At 39.1% G+C, this 16,971-nt stretch overlaps 1 protein-coding gene across 1 annotated transcript; it reads right to left on the bottom strand.

Annotated features, from left to right (window-relative positions):
- Positions 1 to 413: 413 nt before the first annotated feature.
- On the bottom strand, positions 414 to 15,580 carry LOC103024909 (caspase recruitment domain-containing protein 19-like). Its single transcript, XM_007237048.4, has 6 exons — positions 15,440 to 15,580; positions 6,620 to 6,759; positions 3,152 to 3,308; positions 2,523 to 2,591; positions 2,356 to 2,421; positions 414 to 2,214 (listed from the first exon to the last, which is right to left on the bottom strand). The coding sequence occupies exons 1-6, from the start codon at positions 15,444 to 15,446 to the stop codon at positions 2,105 to 2,107; spliced, it is 549 nt and encodes a 182-aa protein (XP_007237110.2). The 5' UTR covers positions 15,447 to 15,580; the 3' UTR covers positions 414 to 2,104.
- Positions 15,581 to 16,971: the final 1,391 nt, after the last annotated feature.

The raw sequence follows: 16,971 nt of genomic DNA, 5'->3' as shown, positions 1-16,971 counted from the left end.
TTCATTACACTACATAATGAATCCTGTTTAATTAGAATAATGGAATAGTGTTTTTTAACAATGAGTACCACTCCAATGCTAAAGGTAACCTAGTGCTGGTGTACCTATAATTACACAATATTATAATATGAGTTGATCAGTATAACAGTGTGCGACAATAACTGTAAAATAACAGTGACTTTTGCCCAATAATATAGTTTTTCAAACTGATTACAGGTTTGATTTGTGCCCAGCGTTATCTGGTGCCAGATAAGTTTGTTCATATGTCTCATCTCATGTAAATGCATTAAAAAGATAAATGCTGGAGATCCAACATCATGGTACTAATAATGAACTCTGTTTATCCAACATTGGAGCTAAATAAAGAAATAATGAGTGATAGGTACAAAAACAGTCAAAAGTTTGGAAACTCCTTCTCATTCAGTGTTTTTTTTATTTTATTATTTTCCACATTGTTGATTAACATCAAATACATTCAATATATGAAAGAACACTTATGTTATCATATAGAATTGATAAATTGATTCTGTATGTCATGGAAAAGGAGTGCAGTGTGGGCTTAGGCAGTATTCACCTTTTTCATACAGGCAGGTACTACAGCTCAGTACAGCTGTTTTTAGTACTGATGTTAAAAATTCATTTCTAAGAGAGTGAAGCCTTAGTTAGATACATCCCATTAGTTTAGGAGTTAGTTGCTAACAGGCTAACTGCTAAGAAGCAGACTGCTAACAGACTAACCACTAGCTTCTAAAAAGAGATCCGCTAACTACTAAATCACAGAGGTGTCAAATGGTGTTTAGCTATACTTTACTGGAGTAATTTTTTTTTTAGAATGATCTGAACTTTCTACTCCTTACATTTTAAAAATAGCCTCCTTACTCCTATTTTATTTTAGCTTGTTTTCATTCCGGCCTCTCGTCGTTTAATAAAATCCCAATCATGATAGCAAAATCACTTGTCACGCCAGGAAGAACATAGCAGACGTATGAAGATGATAAGCGAGAGAACTCGAGCCAAACATCCCAACTAAGCTTCTTTAATTTATTAACATTGTAGTAAAATACATTCATTTTCAATGGGCATGTATTCAGCTGAAACAGGGAGCCTAGTACATCACAAATTTATCATTAACATTTTTATATATTATTATAGTTATTATGGTTTTTAGAAAAATGTGTTTTGGGGAGGGGGGTGGTGCACTATAGGATCCTGTGGTGTGGCCTAAGCTTTTGTACTTATGGAATTTTTTCATCTTATATTACTTTTATACTTAAAGTAGCTTTGAATCCAGTACGTTTACACTTTTATTTAAAGAGTAAAAACTTCTACAGAAGTATTTTAAACTCTAGAATCTATCATTTTACCTGAGAAATGATGTGAATACTGTTGAAACCTTTGCTAAACCACCATTTGTGCGACCATGTTCCAGCTAAATGAGGCTGGAATCATAAGTCTAGAAGATAAAGTTTCAAACCTGCACACAGTCGACTGAGACTAGAGGCACATCCTGCAGACTTCTATTCACCTTTAACATTAATAGAGAACACTGCCTTTATCAGACAGTCTGAAACTTGCAACTCGGTGATCCTCAATCCTCAAGCGACTCAAATGCACATGAATGAAGGAGCTATTTTGTAATTTTCCTGTTGTATCAAGCTGCAAAAAACATTTTTTTTATTGCAGTTGCATGCCCTGCTATGTGACTATTATGCATGAGCACATTGCAGTGTTGATAATAAAACAATATATATTGTGCTGCCCTATTATATTCAATATTAAAATGAGTTCATTCGACAACTGTACATAAAAAATCTAGTGGCCTCAATTTCCTGCCTAATAAAAATTATCATGCACTTTACCAAATAATTTCACTGAAAACCAAACAGAATCATAATGTTTAAATGTTTAAAGGAGGCCACCTAAAAAGACACTCTTTTAAAGAGCATACAAAGACTAACTTTGTTCTTAGAACAAGTCATCTACAAATATTTACAGAAATGTTTTTATGAATAGCTGACTAAAGTGTTAGCTCAACCTAATTTGGCATAGTGAATATTTTAAGATGTCCTGTCCACAGAAGTGCATGCTTCTTTTTTAACTTTCTTTAATCCATCTTGCATCCGTTCTTGGAGTAGGACAGGAGTATATGCTTGGCATGTTGGCCCAGTTCTAACACTGTACAGCTGAAGACAGAATCAGTCACAATCTTCCCCTCTGGAAAATACACATTGAATAGTTTTAAAAACATTAAGAAAGAGAGAAATAAAATAAATGAATGAATGAATTAATTAATGATTATAAACTAATGAATGAATGACTGAAAATGTATAGATTTACTAAAATCATGGGCCTTACCCTTGTGGTAGTGAATTAAAGCCAGACCCAAAGCTATGCTGAAACAACAGAGGAAGAAGAGAGGACCTGTTAAAATGAGAGATAGAAACAGATTTGTTTAAACTGCACAAAAACTAAAAATGACAGGCTATAGGAGTGAGTAAACGTATGTGTAAATACTGGTTTACCCCTGTCGTTAAACACACAGCGGTCCCTGTAGAAAACTTTAGGGTTTGATCCACTTAGTTCTGGAGCTTCTGTGGACAAAGCCAGCATTAGTCAGCCACATAAGGGCAAGCTCAGCAGTTTAAAAATGTGCACAGAATGTCCATAATATCCAACCATATCCATTTAGATGGGTGGATGCTACATACATAAATAAACAAAACAAAAATCTATTAAATTGCATAGGTTATCAAGCTTAAATTAATGTGACTGTGCAAAATGCAAACATTGTTTTTTATTAAAAGCACTTAGATATGTTAATATGAGAGTATAAACAAGGTGAGTCAAAATGCGCAAGACACTTTTATTTCAGAAACAAAGGAAAAATAATATATCTGAATACACAAGCAAGTATTGGGTGAGGGGTCCTATATTTTGGGTCACCATATTTCTTTTCTGAAATAAAAGGGTGTCCTGACTTTTGGCTCACCCTGTATACAGATCAAGCTTAACATTATGAGCACCTCCTAGTTTTCTGGGCCCGATCTAAGCTTTTAACTAACACATCCACCACCCAAATAATAATAGCTGCTCTGTGGGGGTCTATCCTGTGGGGTCCTGAGTAGTATGAGTGTGTGTGATTTGTTCTTACCCCTGCGAGACACACGTGTGGGCAGACTAAGGTACAGGTCTTCATTGTGGAGGTGCAGGGCTCGATAAAACTCGTGACATGCCTCCTCCCCTTTCTCCTGCAGATAGCTCAGCAGCTCAGCCAGCCGTGTGACAGCAGGAACACTCAGGTTACGGAACTGTCACACAGAAAAACAGCATGTATCTGTACTGTAGGCTACTGATTGTTGTGCACACATTTAACTTTAAAATGTTTTCCGCACAATATATCTCTTCCTAATTACTGCTGGGATGAAGATTTTGACCCTAAGGAAACATTACACAAATGAACCCTCTAACCCAGAGGTGTCAATCCTGTCCACACCGGGCCACATTTAATGAGTTGGTCAGTCTTTAAACAGCCCATGTGCTTCTGTTTAGCTACAATGGAAACCTGCAGCTACTTCTAGGGCTGGATATCGTTTCAAACTTTTCAATACCCAATTGAACAACAGCCAACCTGAGTAATCTCATTCTCATACTGTCACCATGAGAGACTACATCTTTCTGGATCTTGTTGGAACAACCAAACAATGAGCAATACTTGTCCCTTAAATACAAATCTTTTTCCTAAGGATGCTGCTGGATGCATTTTAGTTTTTAAGAGTTCTTTTTTTTTTTTTTTTTTTTTTTTTTGAAATATCAGCAGAAAATGCTTGCTCTGTCCTGACTGATGGTATCATCTCCAGACCTCCCAACTAAAAAAATGACCCCTGCCTTCGCTTTTTAAAGTTTATTAATTAGTTGCTCAATATATTCATGGAAACTATATATTTAAGGCCTTTTTATTTACTTGAGTGTGCATTTCAAACAGTGCACATATTTCTGAATGTGTATTTAAACGTAAATAAAAAATCAGCGTTAGATTGTCAACGTTTAATAGATTAAGAAAATGAATGAAAATCAAGATTCTTTTATTAAATGCTGGTATTTCCCTTTATTATTGTGACAGTAGTGTATTGGGACAGTAATAAAAATTAGTGTGGGTTTTGTTTTTATTGTATTATAGACATTGTCAGTACTTAAAGGAACAACAACTAAATATTGTGATAAACTATACACCCTTTTGTCCATGGTTGCAGGGCACTGCCATTTTTACACTGACTTCCAATAAAAGTTTTATTTCCCTTTCTGCTCTGTTTAATTACACAGGATGGTGCAGGGTTAAAGTTTAGGACTGCACAGTATAACGGTTTATCATCTTTATCACAATGGTTTAACACTTCTGTGTACAACTTATTTGCTATTTGAAACAAAAGGAAAATCCACACTATTCTCATTTCCCATTAAATATCTATCAGAGACAGATTATATCTGCTCAATATCATTTATTTTATTTTATTTTGATCTTTGATATATGGAGTGTATTTTTTTTTTAAACTTAAATGTTTATTTAGTGTTTTTCCACAATATTTAACAATATACATCTGGATGCAAACATATTGTTACATACTACTAATAGAACTCACAATAATGGTAATCACAGTAATATCCACAGTACAAAATCCAAAAAAACAGAAAATAAAATAAATAAATAATAATAATAACACTCAAAATAAATAAAATATATTAAAAAAAAAAAAAAATATATATATATATATATATATATATATATATATATATATATATATATATTATTACAATAGTAAGTATGGATAATCAGTGTTCTTGTGCTTAGATCTATTCATTCTTATTTAACTCTGTGGTGTCATACATTTTCTATTTCCTCCAGTTCTTAGCAAATGTTTTTCCCCTTAAACGGAGCTTGAAAGACATTTTTTCTAGTACATAGATTTGTTTAACAGTTTGTACCCATTGTTCAAAAGTGGGGGGTTCAGTCTTTTTTCAGTCAATTTCATGTTATTAATTTTTTGCTTGCTATCAATAAGATCTTAGTTAGATAAGGACATATTTATTTATATCACCAAGGTACATAACCTTACATGTGTTGGGAATCAGGTACTCCTAAATGTCTGTAATAGTATAATTTATTTTCTCCCAAAAAGACTTAATTTTATTACATTCCCAAAAAATATGTGTATGATTCGCCACCGTACTTGCACACATCCTCCAACATGATTGGTGTTGCCCAGTTTGTTTGCTCTTTATTTCAGGTGTTATAAAATAGCGAGTCAGATTTTTCCATCCAAATTCTTTCCATATTCTTGAGTTAGTTGTAGTGTGTTGCGTTATATTAATTCTAGTCCATTCTTCCTCTGTGATATTATCGCCAAGCTCCTTTTCCCACTTAACTTTAATGTACACAGTGGAAGAAGCACTGCATTCCCTCTGAAATTTATCAATGACTGCATTTGGAGTCTTTGGAATTTGTTTGCCTTGTAACTCTGTTGTGAAATAGTTCCTTAATTGTAGATATCTAAAAAATCACCCAGGCCAAAATTTAGTTTTAGTTCTTGAAAACTCATTTGATTTCCATTCTTGACAATTGTGCACATTTCTGTGATTCCATTTATTGCCCATTGTTTAAAGGTGTGATCTGCCTGACTTGGTTTGAATCTCTCATCATAGGCAAACCAATTTAGCAATTGTGCTTCTTGTTCTAATTTGTATTTTTTTTAATACATCAATCCACATATCTAGTGTGTGGGTGGTGATGGGGTCTATCAAGCCTTGTATTTTCTTTACAAGTTTCATATCACCAACCAGAGATTGGATTGGGAATTGCAAAACTGTCTTCTCTATATCTTTCCACCTTGAACAGTAGTTTTTGTTGCACCACTTAAGTATAGGTCCTAGTTGAGTTGCTTGATAATAATCTTTAAGATTAGGTAAAGACAGTCCCCCCTTGTCTTTGGGCAGTTGTAGTGTTGAATATTTTATTCTTGGTTTTCTCCCATTCCATATAAATCTGGAGATCAATTTGTCCCAAATTTTGGAGTGTATTATTAATACAATTACATCTTGCTACAATCAGGTGGAAATTCCTGCTTTTTTAATATTGCAATATATATTGCAGACAAAAAACGATTGCAATGCCTGTTTTGCCAATATTAATGTTGTACTGCAGCCAGCCACCAGAGGGTGCAAATTATGTTGGCTTCTCTTTTCAACCCCTGTTGCTCACTTTATGCAATGCTGTTGTTAGATGCTTATTAATAAAAATAGCCCGTTTTAAAGCAGTTTTAAAATAAAGAATATTAAACTGTTATAAAGAAAAAGTGGTTTCCTGGCATTTTTATCTGCATTTTTTAAATGGTTGACTCCAGTAAACAGTTTACACTCTGGAGCAACAAGAAACTGCCTACAACTAACAATAAAGAACAACTATAAAAAAAACTGAAAATGCTCTTAAAACAAGAGAAAAGACAGAACTAGAGTAAGTTTTAAACAGTAACAGGTAATTAAAAGTGACAAGATCCGTTAAACCTATTTATAGCAAATACACCTCTCTAATCAGGGCAGGTGCTGTTGAAAGTGGAGAACCACTCACTTTCTGTGCTTCTCTGTCTGTCAGTATCTGGGGGTAAATGCGGTTCAGCTGGAGCACAAGTTTGTCCAGAAGCTCAGTGTCCACGTGCTGGTCAGAGCAGAGGAACAGTGCATCTTTCTGCAGCTGTTCTTGGTACCTGTCTGGGGCCAAAAAACAAGGAATAGAAAGTTCACATATAGATATTTGTGAGAGATATAATGCTAAAAAAATAATTAATCAGAAATCACAATGTATGATTTTGTAATAACTTATTTGTGTGTTACTGCTGCAAATAAGTACTTAAACACCTGACAATTAGCAAAAATTCTGGACCTCAAAGACCTGTTAGTCTGCCTCTAAAAAGTCCACCTCCACTTAACTTATTATTCTAAATTAGAAGCACCTGTTTGAGGTTTTTAGCTGCATAAAGACACCTGTCCTCCTCACACAACCAGTAATACTCCAACTACTAACATGGCAAAGACGAAGAGCTGTCTAAAGACACCAGAGGCAAAACTGTAGACCTCCACAAGGCTGGAAGAGGCTACAGGGCAATTGCTAAGCAGCTTTGTGAAAAAAGATCAACTGTTGGAGCAATTATTAGAAAATGACTGTCAATCTCCCTCAGACTGGAGCTCCATGCAAGATCTCACCTCGTGGCGAATCAGTGATCCTAAGAAAGGTTAGAAATCATCCCAGAACTACACGGGAGGAGCTGGTCAGTGACCTGAAGAGAGCTGGCATCACTGTTTCCATGGTTACTGTGGGTAATATACACTAAGATGTCATAGTTTAAAGTCATGCATGGCACGGAGGTTTCCTCTGCTTAAATCAGCACACGTCCAGCGTGTCTTAAGTTTGCCCATGACCATTTGGATGATCCAGAGGGGTCATGGTAAAAAGTTCTGTGGTCAGATGAGACCAAAAATAGAATGGGTCTTAATTTCACTCGCTGTGTTTGGAGGACGAAGAACGATGAGTACCATCCCAAAAACACCATCCCTACTGTGAAGCATAGGGGTGGAAGCATCATGCTTTGTGGGTGTTTTTCTGCACATGGGACAGGACGACTGCACTGTATTAAGGAGAGGATGACCAGGGCCATGTATTGCGAGATTTTGGAAAATAACCTCCTTACCTCAGTTAGAACACTGAAGATGGGTCGTGGCTGGGTCTTCTAACATGACAATGACCCAAAACACACAGCCAGAATAACCAAGGAATGGCTCTGTAAGAAGCATATCAAGGTTCTAGATTGGCCTAGCCAGTCTCCAGACCTAAACCCTACAGAAAATCTTTGGAGGGAGCTCAAACTCGTTGTTTCTCATCGACAGCCTAGAAACCTGGATGACCTGGAGAGCATCTGCATGGAGGAATGGGCCAAAATCACTGCTGCAGTGTGTGCAAACCTGGTGAAAAACTACAGGAAATGTTTGACCTCTGCAAACAATTGCAAACAAAGAATATTGTACCAAATTTTAACATTGATTTTCACAGGTGTTCAAATACTTTGTTTACATTAGTAACACACCAATAAATTATTTAAAAATCATACATTGTGATTTCTGGATGAAAAGACCCCTCCAGGGTTTCTAAGTGGGAGAACTTGCAAAGTCGCAGGGTGTTCAAATACTTATTTTCTTCACTGTATATGGGCCATTCCACCGAGTGGGTGCAATATGCTTGTTGTAACTCTTCCTTATTTAACTTATTTTTTATCTTTCTCAAGTCTGAATCTAATAACATGTATTTAACTATTTAAAACATGTACTGGTCTTAGGCATGTTTTTAAGCTGAAGATGGGTACATTTTTCTTAAACTCATATGACATATGAAAATCATGTTTAAAAGCAAGACCACTTATTTCTTTAATTTTCTCTCAAGAAAGTCTTTATTTTAAAGAAATGGGTGACTGCATGTTCAAATAACTGATATTTATGACAAATAAAATCACTATATATACATGCGCATTGTATCTTTATAAAACATGCAAAGCTATTTTTAACTTATCAAGAAAACACAAACCTAAAATGAATCACATTTTTATTATCATGCAATTTATTAAACAAATAGATAAATGACGAATCAAACAGAACTGTAAAAAACTCGCACTCACTTCTGTTACTGGTACTCACTCCTGTTACTGGCACTCACTTCTGTTACTGGTACTCACTTCTGTTACTGGCACTCACTTCTGTTACTGGTACTCACTTCTGTTACTGGTACTCACTCCTGTTACTGGCACTCACTTCTGTTACTGGTACTCACTCCTGTTACTGGCACTCACTTCTGTTACTGGTACTCACTCCTGTTACTGGCACTCACTCTTTATGTTTTGAATAACAGGATTGAAAGTAACAGAACTGAGTTTTTATCATTAACAATTAACAATAGCTAAATGGTGGCTATGCTAAAAGCATGAAGACATTGAGCACATTCTAGTGATTTTCCAAAAATGTGTATTTTAAAAATAAACCAATAAGATCTAAGAATTAATTTAGGAAACAGGACAGAGTGTTGAGATTAAGCTCCTCAGTCATAGTTACAATAGTATTAATATAATATACAGAAAAAGAAATGAAGGGGATTTAATTTTGGTCTTCCCATGATCTTCAGTAGAACCAGCTGATGTCACTTCCTGTTGTAGATGTGACTTGATGGGGTAATGTTTTACGGTAACAGGAATCAGTTAAACCCAGGGACACAACAAAAATGTGTATTTTAACTTTAATATTATGGATTTCTTATAGAAAAAAAATATTTTTAAAGCATAGATGGGATGTGGAGTCTTACAACAATGCAAAAAAATACATCTCTGAAGGATTTTAATAATTATATTTCATGATAAAGTTAAAGAGTGGGGGCGGGTAACTAATGCTATTTTTTCAGTGTTATAAGTAGTTTTTTTATGATTTTAATTAGATATGTTATTTCTGCAATTAGATCAAGACAATATGCTTAATAATTAAAAGTATTTTAAAGTTATTTATATATATATATATATATTCTTCCTCTCCTTCACTCCTCTATCCTATTATTCCCCTTTGTCCTCCTTTTATACCTATCCAAAGATGTTTTTCCTTTAAACTTATTTTACATTGTACTTGACTATTGTAAGTCGCTTTGGACAAAAGCGTCTGCCAAATGTAATGTAATGTAATGTAATGGTTCTGTTCTTCTGTGTGCGAGGATGACAGGGGTGGGGCATCTCCCTTGGGAGGGGTTATGCAGAGAGGGTGGGCACCACTCTGGATCTACCATCTGGGAGACACACAGCTGGGTTGGTGGCCTTTGGGCTATTTTATAGGGTGGCCGAGAAAGCCCAACGCAGTGCAAATTGAAAAGTGCTGCAAAAGCACAAAACACATCCATCAAAATTACAACACAGGCGCAGCAACTAGAAAAACGCGCTGCAACTAGAACCACAACACAACGGAAGTGAGTCACAACACAACGGAATTTTCCCGGGGGACCTTAAAAGATACTGTACCAGCTAAGCTGCGTCTTCAGTAACGTCTCGGACTTCACTATGTGTACAAAGGACAATAAGTGGCAAACAAGGCGTTTTGTGAAGCAGAACTTTTAATAAACATAACTTACTTTTCAGAAGCTTGTTTGCCACTTATTGTCCTTTGTATACAGCTGGTACAGCATCTTTTAAGGTCCCCCGGGAAAATTCCGTTGTGTTGTGACTCACTTCCGTTGTGTTGTGGTTCTATTTGCAGCGCGTTTTTCTATTTGCTGCGCCTGTGTTGTAATTTTGATGGATGTGTTTTGTGCTTTTGCAGCGCTTTTCAATTTGCACTGCGCTGGGCTTTCTCGGCCACCGTAATTTTAGCTCTGTGGGTGGTTGGTTTTAGCTCTCCTAGTCTTGTTAAAGACTGTAAGTGAGTGGCAAGCCTGTTAAATAAAGGAGCTGTTGAGCATTCAGCATGAGTCTCACGGGTCTTCCTTCCTCTTCCACGCCACATTTGGTGTCAGAAGTGACCCTGCTGGAAGATATTGAGCTGCTGGCAGGGGAAATCGGACGGCTGAGGAGGAAGACAGCGGACCAACAGACTAGAGGCAAGGCTCTCCAGCGGAGTGGACTCGGACCTGACGGCGCCAGCGGGCTGTTCGGAGGTGTGGCCGGGGAGAGGACGACGCGAGCACGGCGGTGCTGGCTCCCAGAGCGGATGGCGCGAGGACGGCGGCGCTGACTCCCAGAGCGGATGGCGCGAGGACGGCGGCGCTGACTCCCAGAGCGGATGGCGCGAGGACGGCGGCGCTGGCTCACGGAGCGGATGGCGCAAGGACAGCGGTGCCGACTCGCGGAACGGATGGCGCGATAATGGCGCCGCAAGCCTGCGGGATGGCGGGCTTGACGGCTCAACCCCGCCTTACTCCCTACGACGGCAGCGCTGACTGGACAGCCTTCGAAGCTCAGCTTGAGATCGTGGCGGGCGGTGCGGGCTGGACGGACGCCGAGACGGCAGCCAACCTCTGCCTGGCGCTGCAGGGCGACGCGCTGAGGGTACTGATCGAGCTCCCTGCCGAGTGCCACTGCGAGCTGCCTGAACTGACGCGGGCGCTGAGAACACGTTTCAGCCGCCAACCGTCGGAGCCGGGACCACCCAGTGAGGGTTACGGTGGCCCCAGGAACGCTATGCTTACCCTCGGGATCTGATTCCGGAACTGCCGGACTCAGCGGCTATTTCCTGAAATGCACATTGAATGGAGTGACGGTGAGCGCGCTGGTGGACACGGGCTCGTCAGTCTCACTGATACGGCCCGAGCTAGCGACGGAGGTAGCGGCCGAGTTTGTGACTGACAACAGCCAGCGCATCGCTCTCTCTTCAGTCACCGGGGATCCTATAGGTCTCCTAGGATTAACGGAGTTGAAGATTGATGTCGGCAAGGGGCCCTTTCAACAACAGTTCTGGGTAGGACGCATCAACGACCCGTGCATTCTGGGCAAGGACCTGCTCTCACGCGTCGGAGCTATCATTGACTGTGCAAGGGGCTCGGTGCTGGTGACTGGTGACTGGACTCCCCGTAGAGATACGCGACGAGTTAGGGGTAACGGTGAATTTACACTGCTCCGACGCGACAACGCACAGCGACGGATCCCATTCATTTTCAATGGGAAGCGCCGCCTCCGTCAGACGCAGTCGCGCGGTGCATCATGGGTCCGATGCGTCGAGAGCGGGGGATGCGATGCGATGAAAAGTTGAGCCGAGCTGAACTTTATGCAAATGAGTCCGTCCAACGCAATGCGTCTATCCAATCAGAGAGCAGGTGTTGGCCTGTAACTCGTCCTCAGCGCAGCGCATGAACAAATTTTAGTTCCGCTTTCAAGCGTCCAGAGAAGCCTGGAAGAGAAGTTTCAGGCTTCCCTGTTCTTTATAAAATCCCTGCTGATTCACAGGGACTCTGTCAGCGAGGAGAAAGACTGCTGTGATTGTTGGAGTCTCTGGTGGGGTTTTAAAATATTAATATGTAATTTAATTGGAAAAGTTTGCTTTTGTCAGCTTATATACTGCTCACTAGACAGTGTAATGAAGCTCATTCAAACATTTATATCTATAAAGACACATTTATATTTATTAATTATTGGAAATAATAATAGCTTATATAAAAAGCATTTCCCATTTATTAAAACGATTCAATTGGACGACGCAGGGAAAGCCTTTGTCACGCCCACATGCGACCGGTTGGAGGGGGGTAGTGCGACCATGTGCGTTGTCGCGTCGGAGCAGTGTAAATTCACCGTAAGTTAACTGGTGGGAGGGAATGTGTGTGATTCGGTGCGTGATACGGTAGAGGGTCCGCTGGATGCGGGGTTGAGTGTAGATCCGATAGAGGAGATGCTGGAGCGCAGTTGTGTGGGTTTATCTGGTCCCCAACAACTCCGTTTGCGAGAACTGATCGGCCGTTTTCGCACGAGTTTCGCTGTGTCTGAGCGCGAGTGTACTAAAACTAGCCTTGCGGTTCATTCGATAAACACGGGTGACGCCCAGCCCATCAGGCTGAGGCCGCATCGTCTGGCGTTAGCAAAGCGCGTAGCGGCGGAGCAGTTAGTCCGCGAGATGGCGAGTACGGGCGTTATTGAGCCTTCGAGCAGCCCGTGGTCGGCCCCGGTGGTCCTTGCTATGTGGCGGTTCTGGGTTGTGTGTGTGGCTGCCTGTAGGCATGGTTCTGTTCTCCTGTGTGCGAGGATGACGAGAAGGGTCTGTCTGCAGAGCCGCAGAGCCACGGATATACGCCAGCAGATTCACGCCAGCAGATTCAAGCCGGTGGCATTCTGCGCATGCGCAGTAGGACAACGCGATTCTGCTGGGATTGAAATGCATGTTTCAATCCGAAAAGGCAATTCCGTGCCAAAATATGAGCAATGTGGCACATGTTGCCAAAAATATCACTGCCCGTTGTGCTCCATACAGCATTATAAGCCAACATCGGCCACAAAACTTAGGAGTCACCTAAAACTCCATTTTAACCGAGCAGTCCAACATGAAGGTAAGTCAGTGAATACAATAAGTATTTTACACAATCGTTATATTATTATATTAATATCAGACTATAGACTATAGTATATATGTATGTATATATACGTATATAATGTATATATATATATGTGTGTGTGTGTATACTTCACAATATACAAAATATACTTTATAAAATAGGCTACTTCAAAATCATGATCAGTTTGTCTGATTTTACTATGTATGACCATGTATTTGCAGAAAGTAAATTAAAAAAAAAAAAAATATATATATATATATATATAAAAAGATTCAATGCTTTCAGACCTCAAATAATGCAAAAAAAAAAGTTAATATTCATATAGAAACATTAATTCTAATTCTAATATGAACTTTCTTTGCATTATTTGCAGTATTTGATTTTTTTTGTTTATTTTTCATTTACATTTTTATTTGTAATTTGGGAGAAACAGTGTCAGTAATTTATAAAATAGAACAACAGCGTTTATTTTACTCAAGTATTGCACATGGAATTGTACACATACAGACCATGTATTATTAAAGCCATTGCTCAACTTTGAGCTTGAATTAAGCAGATGAGTGATATTTTGTCCTTCTAATTATTATAGCTAATTAAGGTATTTAATTCCTAGGCATATTCATGTCCAATTTTAGGGTGCTTACATAAATCATTAGCTAGGTTATACAATCATGTGTGCAATATTTACCATGTAAATGTCTATATGTATTTGTTTTAGCCCAGTGTTTAACATTATGCTCAGTTTAATTCCTGCACATGTGGTAAGATAAATCAATGGTTTGTTCATCACACATTTGGGACACTTTTAACTCACAGCTCAGAACAAAAGAATGTAAATGTAAGTGTCCAAAAAAAAAAGACAATCAGTATAAAAAATGGGAGAACTTCATCATTTTTATTGGCATAGAAACCATAAATCTAAATATAAAACATTGCACCAAAGTTATATTATGATATACATCACGTATTGTATATTTGATGTGAATAGTTAATTCTGGCATATACATGTTATGAGTAAATGTAAAAGTAAATCCCATGTAAGCCAACTATCAATGTTGAGGTTAAATTGAAGGGTAATTGAACAATATGTCTACATAGACCATTAGTCTATCGAGGCACATAAGACTAATATGTGTCAGAATATGATATGAATACCTCCTAAAACTTTTTAACTAACCCTAGCTAAGTCAAACCAGTTATTTAACGCTAAGAAAATCGAAGAAGGTATCAACGCATGCGCAGAATGCCACCGGCCTGAAAGTGCTGGTTTAAATCCGCGGTTCTGCTGACGCATGCGCAGAATGCCACTGGCTTGAAACTGCTGGCGTGAATCTGCTGCCGTATATCCGTGGCTCTGCGGCTCTGCAGACAGATACTATTGAGGATGACAGGGGTGGGGCATCTCCCTTGGGAGGGGTTATGCAGAGAGGGTGGGCACCACTCTGGATCTGCCATCTGGGAGACACACAGCTGGGTTGGTGGCCTTTGGGCTATTTTAGCTCTGTGGGTGGTTGGTTTTAGCTCTCCTAGTCTTGTTAAAGGCTGTAAGTGAGTGGCAAGCCTGTTAAATAAAGAAGCTGTTGAGCATTCAGCATGGGTCTCACGGGTCTTCCTTCCTCTTCCACGCCACTATATATATATGTATATATATATACGTATATATATATATATATATATATATATATATATATATATATATATATATATATATATATATATATACGTGTATATATATATATATACGTATATATATATATATATATATAATGTGTTACAGCAGATTGTAACAGACAGCGATAGCTACAGTCTTATGTTAGCACAAACACGCCCGACATATTATGTAACACATTAATAAAGTGAATTATTCAGTACTGTACCGCTTGTCAGTGTGTGTAACAGCTTCAAGTGTCTGTATTCAGTCACGCGGGTGAATTCAGGACGTATTTAAGTAGGCTGCTGGGTTTAGCTCCTTGAGACGGTGGCCAATCCAGATCCTGGAGTAATAATCCGCCCCAGGACTTTTTATCAGTTGGACGGGGAGCTGACTGCAGCAGACATGCGCGCGCAGTAACAGTACAACCCTGTGGCGGATTAATACTCCCAGGACCTGGATTGGCCTGTACGATTTACAGACGCTCCGCGGCGGGATTTATCAGTGCGCATGTTTTGTAAATCTGTGAATCTATGCTGGAAGCCACACTTTTACTGAGTTAACTGAAGGCCGGCCGACCCTCAGCAACAGGTCAGCGAGCTCTAAACATCGCTAAAGTCGCGGATAAACTAAATCCACCCACTCAAACTAAAAAAAAACAGTCCGTTTGGAAGATCTATACCGACCTGCCATTGTAGAAACCGGGGGATTTCTCCGAGCGCCGACTCTCCGCTCAGTCCGCTCCGAGGGGACGGAGATCCATGACGGAATGAGCCGAAACGAGCCGAGCTGTACCGAGTCACTGAAATAATACCTGTGATAAACAGTGTAATTCACATTCAGTGATTTTAATTTATCCTACATAGTAAATGAATAGTGAAGTGATTCAGACTATGAAGGAACACGTAATGAATCATGTAGTAACTTAAAAGTGTTAAACAGACCAAAATACACTGTGAAGCATTTAGCTTCTCTTATCTGTGCTGATGTTAACTTGCCGTTTCTGAGGCTGGTAGTTGGTCTTCCTTTCCTGGGGCGGTCCTGATGAGAGCCAGTTTCATCAGTATAATGATTTTACTGGTGATTGTGGTGACTGCACTTCAGGCTACTTTCTTGATATTGTGGCGGCTCTGGGTTGTGTGTGTGGCTGCCTGTAGGCATGTTTCTGTTCTTTTGTGTGTGGGGCCTTATGTGTTTTGTTGTGCTGTGTTGCTCCAGCCTACGTAGCTGGTACCTCCCCCGTAACCTAGGGTATGGGGAGGGGCCATGCAGATGGGTGCTGTTTAGGGCACTCACCGTAAAGTAAGTGAGTAGCGAGTTTAGTCACTGGGTTCTGTGGGTAGCTTATTTGATAGGTTGGTTTAGCTCTCCTAATATTGTTAAAGATTGTAAGTGAGTGGCAAGCCTGTTTAATAAAAGAGCTTAAGAGCACTCATCATGAGTCTCACGGGTCTTCCTTCCTCTTCCACGCCACAATATTATTCTTTTTAGATTGACTGATCTTCGTTCTTTCTTAAATTATTTTTTCTCTTTTCTTTGTTGAGTAATTTTTGCCATAATATGGATTAGATTAAACCCAAATAGAGCTATTTACTGTATACTCTACCTCTTCACAACTTTACAACTGGTGCTCTCAAACACATTAAAAGACAAGAAATTCAAGTGTTCAATTTAAATTATTCCACAGTTATTTCTGATTGGCTGAAGTGTTTTATGAGTGCCATTATCAGATGGTAATGCACTGTAACCAAAGCACTCCATGTATTACATACAGGTTACCTAGCAACAATGCAGCACTTACAAACCAAACAGAGCAGCAGTGGAACTATTTTAAGTCGAGTGTTTATAACCAAACAGATTTAACTCAAAATCTTTCAATAAACAGCGATAATGGTGGTATAATTGCAACAATAAACTCGAGCCAGGCAAACTTTAACAGAGACTCAGTTACTGGTAGTCTGCTCAACTCCGTGAAAATAACCCTTGGCACCCATCACCACCAATCAGAAAACGGGTTCTTACCTGTTTCTTTAAAAACTGCTCCACTCCTACTTAAGGTTTCTTCCTTTTGCTAAATGAAGAAAAAGCACCCCAATAGTTAGAAAGTTGATTTGTTTTATTATCCAGTTCGGTATTTTTATTCAGTCAGTATTTTAGTTCCTTCCAACCCCTGTTATTCCTGTAAAAAAAATTAGATTTTGAGAAAATGTACCACCTT

This window comes from Astyanax mexicanus, chromosome 12, assembly GCF_023375975.1.
Source record: "Astyanax mexicanus isolate ESR-SI-001 chromosome 12, AstMex3_surface, whole genome shotgun sequence".
NCBI lineage: Eukaryota > Metazoa > Chordata > Actinopteri > Characiformes > Acestrorhamphidae > Astyanax > Astyanax mexicanus.
This window is presented reverse-complemented; position numbering and strand designations above follow the sequence as displayed.